At 38.1% G+C, this 11,341-nt stretch overlaps 2 protein-coding genes across 3 annotated transcripts; both read left to right on the forward strand.

The window, feature by feature from the left end:
• The first annotated feature begins 1,190 nt into the window (after positions 1–1,190).
• Positions 1,191–8,886, forward strand: LOC122005038 (FACT complex subunit SSRP1-like). 2 transcript variants are annotated; one of them, XM_042559945.1, is made up of 16 exons: positions 1,197–1,556; positions 2,236–2,421; positions 3,203–3,308; positions 4,271–4,407; positions 4,599–4,682; positions 4,798–4,889; positions 5,020–5,128; positions 5,263–5,346; positions 5,435–5,527; positions 5,884–6,081; positions 6,779–6,930; positions 7,017–7,158; positions 7,244–7,339; positions 7,496–7,678; positions 7,913–7,991; positions 8,544–8,886. In XM_042559945.1, the coding sequence occupies exons 1-16, from the start codon at positions 1,503–1,505 to the stop codon at positions 8,663–8,665; spliced, it is 1,917 nt and encodes a 638-aa protein (XP_042415879.1). In that variant the 5' UTR covers positions 1,197–1,502; the 3' UTR covers positions 8,666–8,886. The 2 variants fall into 2 exon arrangements, with proteins under 2 accessions (XP_042415880.1, XP_042415879.1); XM_042559946.1 differs by lacking the exons at positions 7,913–7,991; positions 8,544–8,886 and having other exon boundaries at positions 1,191–1,556; positions 7,233–7,339; positions 7,496–7,605.
• Positions 8,887–8,915: 29 nt separating this feature from the next.
• Positions 8,916–11,153, forward strand: LOC122005040 (pectate lyase-like). The gene is made up of 5 exons (XM_042559947.1): positions 8,916–9,601; positions 9,682–10,336; positions 10,424–10,527; positions 10,623–10,761; positions 10,825–11,153. Exons 1-5 carry the CDS (start codon positions 9,408–9,410, stop codon positions 11,044–11,046), a joined length of 1,314 nt encoding a protein of 437 aa, XP_042415881.1. The 5' UTR covers positions 8,916–9,407; the 3' UTR covers positions 11,047–11,153.
• The last annotated feature ends 188 nt before the right edge of the window (positions 11,154–11,341 follow it).

Consider the following 11,341-nt stretch of genomic DNA (forward strand, 5'->3'; position numbering starts at 1 on the left):
ACATGCCTCTTTATGTGTGATTTAGATAGGGAATTCAATTCTCCATATTATGTCCATTGTGCTATCATTCTCTCTTCTTTGTAAAAAAAGAAAAGAAAAAAGAGAGAAGGATAAAATGGTAAAACATAAGAATTCCATAACTTAAGTTGCAATTCATTCTAAACATGAGAATTGAATTCAATTCCTGTGTTTACCTCTCTTCCATCTTTTTTTTTTATAGAAATTACCGCTTCTTTAATTTCCTTTTAATTTTTTTTTCTCTAACCCTAATTTTATCCTCAAAATTTTTGATCGCACATCGCTACCACCAATATTATTATACCAATATGCGCTGTTATCATTATTTTACCATGTTTCACAATAAATATCTTTTGATTGAGATGAAGCTTTCTTTTAATCTCTCTCAATTATTAAAAAGTATTAATTTTAATTTTTAATATCTTCGTGTTTTTTTTACCACTTAAGTATGTTTTGCTATCAATTTTATCTGATATTTATTTTTAAATTACTGAAACATATAGTCATTAAATTATGTTATTATAATTCTAAAATATTAGGCTAATAATAAATTAGGTAAAATAATATTGTTAAGAAATTTTTTAAAAAAATATGAGATCAACTACTTCAAATAAGGCATCTCCACTCTACCACCTCCTCCTCTTAATGCTAACTAGAATTAATTATGAGTTAAGAAAGAGCAATATAATGTGAATGAAAATGAGATTATTATAAATTTTATTTTATTAGATTATTAATTAAAATGATTATTTAGATTGAAATAAAAATTTATGCTAAATATTATTAGGAAACTAAATCATAAATAATTCTTGACTTTAAGTCGTAAATAAATTCAGATCGTTGTTTCAGGAAAAATCAACTGTTAAAATCAAAATTTTTAAATTTAATTTAATTTTGTGTTCATTAAATTTAAAATTTAAATTTTTAGACGGTAAAAACTGATTTATACTGATATTTAAATTTTTTAAAAATTATCCCTCTGGATTAAAATCCGCCAGTGATCATAGATCGACGGGCTAGCTTTGGCGGCAGACGCAATGTCCCTTTCCTCTTCTTATGCCAATAAGATGCCTCCAAAATGGAGTAATGGTGAAAAAATATGGTTTTGTCAAGCAGGATCACGCGTCGTAGAATTGTGATCCTACGGTTGAAATTTGTCCAAGGCAAAACTAACATGGAGTTCAGCAAACCCTAGTCGCAGATCCACCGGTTGGCGACTCTACCGCCTTTCCAGATTCAGTCCGATCTTTGCCTCTCCGCCCCGCTGCCTCGCCGCCTCCGCTCTCTTCTTCCATCCTGTGTTGGCACCGCCACCTACTTCCCTTCGATCCTGTTTGTTGACCCCCTTCGATTATCATATTGTTCGTGTCGCTATATTGCCCACGGGCTTGCGAGGTCGATCTACCGTTTTGTCGCCCTATCCTTCTCGTTTGTTCACTCGGAGAACGGGCACGCGTTGGCATCTCTTTCCTATAGCGTGAACAATGACTGATGGACAACTCTATCCGAACATCCTCCTCGGAGGCCGTGGTGGAACTGTAATAAACAAATTTCCCTACTTCCCGATATATGTATATTCAATTTAATCTTTTTTGCTTGGGATTTTTGGCGTGATTCTTGTCTGAGTTTCGAGTGTTTATCTAGACGAGTTTTGTTTGTTAAACAAGTAAAGAAATTTGGTCGACATTAATGTGAATGTTCACGTTGTGCTGTTAGAATCTAGTTTGTTTTTTTTGGTGTGTGTGTGCGCGCGCGCGCGCAAATATGATATAAGAGTGTTTGATAGTGAGAGATTTGTTACTTGCGTTATTTGTTTTGTCAGATTGTCTTTTTACGCTTTTTACATCTAGCAAAAATTTGGTATGTTAATTTATGAGTTATTGTTCCTTCTCTGCTCCTTGCTCTTATCCTGATAATTTGCTTGGGTATGGGTGGATTTTTCTCAAGTACTAGCATAACCTTGGCTTAGGACCTCCCTTTATTGATTTTTGCAAAGGCTAAAATTCGCTAGGATTTTATATCTAGGATAGATTAAATTCTCAAAGACCAATAGGATTCGTTAGAAAATATTATTTTGTTGCTGTGAAACCTAATCACGCTATTCTTTTCCTTCAATTTCTCTGTAAATTTTGTTTTCTATGAAGTTTTAGTTTGGTGCAGGGCATATTTTTGAACAGCTATTTTGATGCATTTCACATTGGCATGTTTTGACTGCAGAATCCAGGGCAATTGAAAGTACATCCAGGTGGTATTGCTTGGAGAAAGCAAGGTGGTGGAAAGATCATAGAGATTGAGAAAGCAGATATTGCTCGTATCACTTGGATGAAAGTTCCTAGGGCATACCAACTTGGCGTTAGACTTAAAGATGGATTGTTTTACAAGTTCATTGGATTTCGGGAACAGGTTTAGTTGTCTCCTTAGATGAGAAGTTTGCCATCCATGAACATATGGCAGGCTTATTCTTTTTAATTTAACTTATTTTTTACTTGTCTGTTTCTTCAAATCTTCAAATGAGTCAAATTTTCTTTTCTTTTTTGTGCTTCAGTGAACTTGATCATCTGGTCTTGGTTTTCACACTGAAAATTAGTAGTCAGTTTCTGCTCTCGAAGGCATAAGAATGTGATTAAAACTAAGCTGGTCATAAAGTCTAATCCTTTTCCAAATTGTTTGATGAGATGACAATGAGTTAATGCAAGTTTCCTGATATTCAAATGAACTAGCAATGGTTACATCAGTTAAGTGCACCAAATATTGAGCCAAGCCTTGGTGTTTAGAGGTTCAAGTCCCTACTACTTCATGAGTTGTGGAAGCAATACTCTTTGAACTTTTGCGTGTTAGTGGTCAAAGTGCTTTCAATATGGAAGTTGTAACCATACATCACTACATTGCTTAAGTGAGAATGGAAATTTAGATTACAGATTAGAGCACATATATATAACTATATGAGGAGTTGTAGCAACATGTGCACCGGTATTTTTGTCATTTATTTTATTTTCCTGAAAACATTCTTTATACTTAACTGGATCATATTTTCCTTAATAGGTGAGAAGAAAGTTGAAAAATGGAATTAGTTGTAAATTTTTTCTTGCTTTTGCAGTGAACTATTTTAGAACCCTTTATTAAGAAGTTCTAATGTATTAAATGTCCTCCTGATAATTAATTTCTGTCTTATCATTCCCTTCAGGACGTCAGCAACTTGACGAATTATATACAGAAGAACATTGGTGTAGCAGCAGAGGAGAAGCAACTCTCCACCAGCGGCCATAATTGGGGAGAAATTGATATAAATGGTTAGTTCCCTTCTTTTTGTCCCTTAATTATTCCACTAGTCTGGGTCATTATGCTTCACTATAATATGAAACCCTTTTTTTGGCACACTTGTACTTCCAGCAACCGATCCTTCCCTCTTTCTCTCTCCCTCCTGTAATGGTAACCTTTTTTGTGGAGGGTACAATGGAGTTCTTTCCAAAGTTTAGAGACCCATTAGCTACTTCACTTATCATGCAGTTCACTGTCCTCCAACATATATAAGGGTTCCGTATGTAAAATTTTTTCATGCCATCTTTGTCTGACTCAATGTATGTTACTTGGACAAGTACGAGTATGGTATGGATCCAAGTGTCCAACATGACTATTTCTAAATGCTTTTGCCACATGATCAATAGAAACATCAAGCATCCACTTGCAGTGTCACTTTCTGAATGTTAGTAGCTAATGTGGATATTAAGGCAATAAGCAGAGTCCAAGCATTAGAGGTCTATTTTTGTCTGACTCAATGTATGTTTCTTGGATAAGTACGAGTATGGTGTGGATCCAAGTGTCCAACATGACTTTCTAAATGCTTTTGCCACATGATCAATAGAAACATCAAGCATCCACTTGGAGTGTCACTTTCTGAATGTTGGTAGCTGATGTGGATATTAAGGCAATAAGCAGAGTCCAAGCATTAGAGGTCTCAATTGTAATGCAGGTGACTGGTTGATCTCCACATCCTTTCTTCTTTTAGACATCACATTTTTAAGATTCTCACTTAATTTCCCTTTTCTTCTATACTTGTTTATTGTTAGTTGTTTTTGGATGTAATGGCTGTTCAATAATGTTACCTTGTTAAGCAGATCAACTTTGCTTGTTTTACACTTGCTGTTGTCAACCTTTCTCAATTATTTTGATGGTCTTTTGCATGCAAAATGTTCTCATATTTACTTAGTGGTTCATTAGTTCCTATGAAAAATCGGCTTTTGTTTCATCTCAGGAAACATGCTTACGTTTTTAGTTGGTTCAAAGCAAGCATTTGAGGTATCTCTAGCAGATGTTGCACAAACCCAGCTTCAAGGAAAAACTGATGTCTATATGGAGTTCCATGTGGATGATACTACTGGAGCAACAGAGGTGATAATCTATACTTGCAGAAAGTTTATGATTTTTAAAGAAAGTTTCATTCTTGAACTTGTTGATGATAATAGTATATTCTGCAGCTATTGTTGCAAGCTCAAGTTTGTCTAATTTGTTTTGACAATGCTGTATGAACTTTGTTTCTTGAAATCTAATGATTATGATTATTAGTTTCTTTTGATATTCAGAAAGATTCTCTGATGGATATAAGTTTTCATATTCCTACATCAAATACACAGTTTAGTGGTGATGAAAACCGCCCTCCGGCTCAGGTAAAATTTGTTTGTGTTTTTGTGATTTCCTGTCCTCTTATTTTTAGTGTTTTTGTGATTTCCTGTCTTCTTATTGTTATTGTTGTACTAATTGAAAGATTACATTTTGATTTAGGTTTTCCTAGACAAGATTGTGTCACTGACTGATGTTGGTTCATCTGAAGAAGCTGTTGTCACATTTGAGGGAATTGCAATCCTCACCCCCAGGTATAGAACTAGCTGGGAAATCACCTAGCATGGCTGTAGTTTTTCTGCTAGTGCTTTCATTTGGTCTGTAGATTCGTTATTGATCTTATCATACTTTTATATAAATTTTTGTGCAATGTGTGTGTTCCAGAGGGAGATACAGTGTGGAACTCCATTTCTCATTCTTGCGGCTTCAGGGACTGGCGAACGATTTTAAAATCCAATATAGCAGTGTAGTCAGACTTTTCCTGTTACCAAAGGTGGTGTTTCTTTTACCATCTTAATGTGTTTTTGATTCAATTTCATGGTGTCTCCTGTTAGACAAAAGAAAGAAAAAATCAAAGTTTCAATTTCTGAACATAATTTTAGTTGTCTTTTCTCTCTCTCTTTGCAGTCCAACCAACATACCTTTGTTATAATTACCCTTGATCCACCAATCAGGAAAGGGCAAACGTTGTACCCACATATAGTCATTCAGGTATTTGCATCATCTTATCATAATTGTGATTCGTCACCAACATCATTTTTAATCTAATTTACTGATGTGTTTGTTTCTTCTTAAAAAGTTTGAAGCAGATAATGTAGTGGATAGAGACCTGGCCTTATCTGAGGAACTTTTGACAACCAGATACAAGGACAAGTTAGAATCTTCGTACAAGGTGACTCCCTTTTTCTTAACACTCTTTTGATGGTATGTTTATTTTTTTCTTTTATTTTTACTAATAAGCCAGCAGTGTAGGCTCAATTTTTTTTGGTTAATTTTAGTAGGTAAACATGTGTGTAGTACTCATGTTGTTGTTTTTTCTTCCAGTGCATGATGCAACTGTAGAACTGGTGTATTCTAATTCTAGTTCCCCTCCTTTCTTTTTTAACTAAGTGGTACCTGTTTCCTTTTGTGAAGTTACATACTGTATAATGTATCATATTATAGGGTAATGTTCCAATGCACTTATTATTTCTTCTTTTGTTAACTTTCAGAACTTGCTAAACTCTTTATCTGACCCCATATCTTCAGGGATTAATTCATGAGGTTTTCACCAAGGTCTTGCGTGGTCTATCTGGAGCCAAGGTGACCAGGCCAGGCTCTTTCCGAAGTTGTCAGGATGGATATGCTGTTAAATCATCACTTAAAGCTGAAGATGGATTACTTTATCCACTTGAAAAAGGATTCTTCTTTCTCCCAAAACCTCCGACACTCATTCTTCATGATGAGGTAAATATTGTTTTTTTGTTTAACTGATGTCATCATCATAATCAAACTGTGTTTATCTCAACAACTTGAAGTTGATTACGTGGATTAAATCCTCTATTGTGTTTTATTCAAAGGTTCTATCAGTAATAATAGATTAATCAACTTTTATTAAATTAATTAAAAGGTTTCTTTGTTCTCCTCTATCCTTTCCACATTCCATTCTAATCGATTCTAGTGCTTCTAATTATAGAATCTATTTGGCACCATTGAATATGTCCATGTCATCTTAACCTTTATGTTCTCATTTTTATCATCTAATAGAGCTATGTCAAATTGCATCTGGAAAGTAGCTTCATTTATTTGTTTTAAATGATGTTTTAGTTACCCCACACATCTAGTTTATTATTCTCAATCTATTTTGTACTTCACCTGATGTAGTAGGCAAAAATTCTCCATCACCATTTTTTTCTTTCATTTTGTACTTGCTGGCAGTAAATTGTTGCTTTTATTTTCCTTTTTTTTTATGCTTTGCTCCACCAATCCAACCATGTTTATTCTCTTCAATGTTTGACTTTCCTTTTCTTCCTCATATTTATCTTTTTTTTTAATGGAAAAAGAAAGAGAGGTTTTTGTTTGGGAGAATAGGTTGTAATCATTACCTTGGTGATCTTTTGTTCCTTGTGCCTGCGGCTTATATCTGAATTTTCATCTCATGCAGATTGATTTTGTTGAATTTGAGCGGCATGGTACAGGTGGTTCAAGTGTGGCATCCCACTATTTTGATCTCCTTGTTAAGCTTAAAAATGATCAAGAACATCTCTTCAGAAATATCCAAAGGAATGAATATAATCACCTCATTGAGTTTATTAAGTATGTCTTCAATCATTACTTCCATTAAGATATATGGCTATGTTTTCTATCTCCTCAATTCCTAACTCTTACTTTTGTTCATCTAGGGCAAAGGGTATGAAAATATTGAATCTCACGGATGCTCAAACAACCAATGGAGTTGCAACTGCTCTTCAGGATGATGATGATGCTGTAGATCCACATCTTGAACGGATAAAGAATGCTGCGGGTGATGAAAGTGATGAAGAGGTGCTACAAGTTTCATTGCATATATCTTTTTGTTGGGTACATAATTCACCTTGTGATGGTTGCTTATGTTTTAGTTTGCTTGTAGGATGAAGATTTTGTGGCTGAAAAAGATGATAGTGGGTCTCCTACAGATGATTCTGGGAATGAGGAGTCTGATGCAAGTGAAAGTGGGGGAGAAAAAGTAGGTTTGAGGGGGTATTGTTGCTTTATTTTTCAATACTTATGTTGACGAAGTTTACATTTTTCACTTTACATCAAGTGGACGCTGCGGAACTTATCATATAATCTACTGAGTTTTATTTGATTGCTAAACCAATACGTTATTCATTTAATCTAGAAATCATCCACCAAAGAGTCAAAAAAAGAAGCTGCTGGTGTGAAGGTACCATCTGCCAAGGGGAAAACCAGGGATGCTGATGAAGAAAGTTCAAAAAAGAGAAAACCAAAGAAAAAGAAGGATCCTAATGCCCCCAAAAGGGCAATGTCTGGTTTTATGTTTTTCTCAAATGCTGAAAGAGATGTAAGTTGTATTTACTAGGTGAATCTTTTAACTTCTAGTGAATTAGTTTGTTGGAGTTTTTTCTGTTGGTTTATTTTGTCGGTAACTTTAACCAAGTATGATGTAATTTTTCACATAATTCACTTATTTACTAGGTGTTAATTTTCCACTGTTCATGAAATGGTTTTTGCTCAAGCTGTTCTTATTCTTGTTTTCCTGTTTTGTTTTAGATGACTGACTGATACTCCTTTACAGAATCTAAAGAAGGGCAATCCAGGAATGTCATTTACAGATGTTGGAAGGGCCCTTGGTGAGAGATGGAAAAAAATGATTGGTGAGGCTTTCCTTAGGAAACTCTCAACTCTTTTTGGCATTTTTATTTCTTACTCGATACTTGTGCAATGTTCATGGTGCTGCCTCTAGACACATCAATTGCTTGTCCAACAAATTACTATTTATAGAATTACTTAGTTTGATTTTGCTAAATTCCAAGTTGTTATTTTTTTTTATTCCAAAAATCCAACACGATACCTTTCTAGGGAAAAATGAAAAAAACCTTGACGTGGACATATTAAGGTTGGGTCAGGGTTGAATTTCTTATGCTTTGTGGTTTTAAGATTGGTGCATTTTTACACAATCCTGAATGACTTCTAAGTTCAAATTTTCAGTTTGAATTAGTTGGGCATATTAGGTCAAATAGGCTGGCCTTTTCTTTGGAGGGGTTTCAATGTGTACACAAATGTAACTAAATCCTAACGCAAACAGTTTGAAGTTTCTGGTTTTGCTGGGTTGTACTGGCTTTTATTGTGGGGACCTAATCTTCATTTCACTTTGCTTAGAAAGAGCAACTGATTTCTTACATTGGTTTGTGACTTTTGTTGAGCAGCTGAAGAGAAGGAACCTTATGAGTCAATGGCCAAGGCTGATACTAAACGGTACAGGGAAGCAATGGCTGACTACAAGAGTAGTGCTCCTATGGACGTCGACCCTGGCGATGATTCTGATTGATGAAATTCAGAGTGGAAAACCTTCTGAAATATGGGCTAAACACTGGCTGGCACTGAATGTCTTATGATCAGTAACAAGGTCAACCCAATGGCTCGGTAAATATTTTTCGTTCGTGTTAAAATACTAAAGTTGCGACGACAACCATCTTGTGTTCTGACAGCTCATACATTTTATCGCTTTTAATTAATTGCATACACCTGGTGGTGCCTTTGCCATGTTCATTTATTTGCCCTTTTTTTTTTTCTGTGGCCTCTTTTAATAGTCACGTGAAATTTATGTTTAATCATAAATTTGTTAACAGATAATTTTACACGGAAAAGAAAGTGGCTTTTAGATACAAATTGAAATTTGTGCTGGGCTAAAACTACGATAACTGTGCTGATAGTGGATCAATTCTGACCTTATAGTGCATCATACGTAGGAATTATAAAAGTTCATATAAACATTCTAATAGTTTGTTGTAGTGGCGCCATAACTAATCTTCTCAAATAATGCCTTTAACGTATCTTTATACACCCTCCAACAACTCTATTGTTCTCATCTCGCCAACGAACACTTTAATTTAAACACCCTCTACCCTCATATATAAATAAACACATCGTCCACCCTCTCAATCGGTCAGCACAACAAGCTTCATCCATAGTTGAGCTCGAAGCATCAGCCACAGAGTTCCACAGCGATTCGAAGCACAGAAAACAAAGAGTTGATTAACTCGGTAGATCTCAAGTAGTGTATATACAAAATGGAGTTTTGTCTTAAATTCTTATCCTTCTCTCTGCTTTTCCTCGCCTCTGCTACTCTGCCCTACGGCCACATCGCCTTCTTCGACGACTTCTGGCAGAATCGCGCGGCTGAGGCTCGCAACAACACGTTGAATGCCCACGTCTCCGATCCGGAGACCGTCGTCAACAGCTTCAATGCGGCCGCAGCCAATTTGTGAGCAACTGCAAATTATTAATTAAGTTAAACAGTGGCTCGACAAGTAATCAAATTGCTATATTTGTTAAAACATGCAGTCCGATTAGTAACAGAACGGGGAGAAGCCTCCAGGGCCGAGGCAAGAGAGGTGGCCTGTGCTTCGCGACGAATCCCATCGACCGATGCTGGCGGTGCCGCGCGGATTGGGCGAGCGACCGCAAACGTCTGGCGCAGTGCTCCAAGGGGTTCGGCCACGCCGCCTCGGGCGGCGTCCTCGGGCGGATGTTCGTGGTGACCGACCCCTCCGACGACGACCTCATGGACCCCCGCCCCGGCACGCTCCGGTACGGCGTCACCCGCGCCGCGCCGCTGTGGATCGTCTTCGCCCGCGACATGGTCATCCGCCTGCAGCAGGAGCTGATGATCAACAGCTACAAGACGATCGACGGGCGGGGCGCCGACGTGCACATCGCCTACGGCGCGGGGCTCACCATCCAGTTCGTTCAGCACGTGATCGTCCACAATTTGCACATCCACGACATCAAACCCGGCTCCGGCGGCAACATCCGCGACTCCGAGCACCATTGGGGCATCCGCACCCTCAGCGACGGCGACGGCATCAACATCTTCGGCGCCTCCAACATCTGGATCGACCACATCTCCATGTTCAACTGCGCCGACGGTCTCATCGACGCCATCGAGGCCTCCACCGCCATCACCATCTCCAACTGCCATCTTACCCGCCACAACGACGTGATCCGCATTGAACTCGATACAGTTAAAAGAAGAATCCAGATCAATTTTGCCAATAAATAACCAATTTCCGCGTCGAAATTTCAGGTGATCTTGTTGGGTGCCAGCGACTCGAATTCAGCGGATGCTAAGATGCAGGTGACGATCGCGTACAACCACTTTGGGCACGGCCTCGTGCAGAGGATGCCCAGGCGAGGAATTTGCTGAAATCCTTCGATCTTTCAGAGATTTCGTTCGAACTATCGATCAATTACCGCTAAATATTCAATTAACTAATTAATTGCAGGTGCCGATGGGGATTCATCCACGTGGTCAACAACGACTACACGCATTGGCTGATGTACGCCGTCGGCGGCAGCATGCACCCCACCATCATCTGCCAAGGCAACCGATTTCTCGGCCCGCCAAATCAAGCCGCCAAAGAAGTGATTAATTAATTAATTAATCACTCACCTAATTCTTATTTACTCGATTAATTGATTTGGCAGGTGACGCACAGGGAGTCCGCGGCTGAATCCGAGTGGAAGAACTGGAACTGGCGGTCGGAGGACGACCTGTACATGAACGGAGCCTTCTTCGTGCAGTCGGGCCTCGATACGGCTGGTGGCTTTTCCGGGCACCAACTCATCAAGGCGAAGCCGGGGACGGCGGTCGGACGCCTCACTCGCTTCGCCGGCGTTCTCGACTGCCGCCCTAATCGCCCCTGCTGATCCACGTCACGGCCTGCATCGACGCAGTGCATGTGATTATGATGGAGGAAGAGCGCCAATGTGGAGAGTGGATCGATCGATAAATGGATTAATTTAATTGTCAGTAATTTTATTAGTTGCGATTTTTACTATTCTTTTATTCACAATTATTAAAATTAAGATCGAATTTAATCTGCATGTCGAATTTTATATCACACGCAAAAACGGTTATGCCCAATAAAAAACCAGGAGCCACGTCTCTTCGACCAATGAAGTCTCACGCTTCCTGTTCTAGCCAATGATATACACCCACGTG

Source organism: Zingiber officinale, chromosome 7B (assembly GCF_018446385.1).
Source record: "Zingiber officinale cultivar Zhangliang chromosome 7B, Zo_v1.1, whole genome shotgun sequence".
In the NCBI taxonomy this organism is placed as follows: Eukaryota; Viridiplantae; Streptophyta; class Magnoliopsida; order Zingiberales; family Zingiberaceae; genus Zingiber; species Zingiber officinale.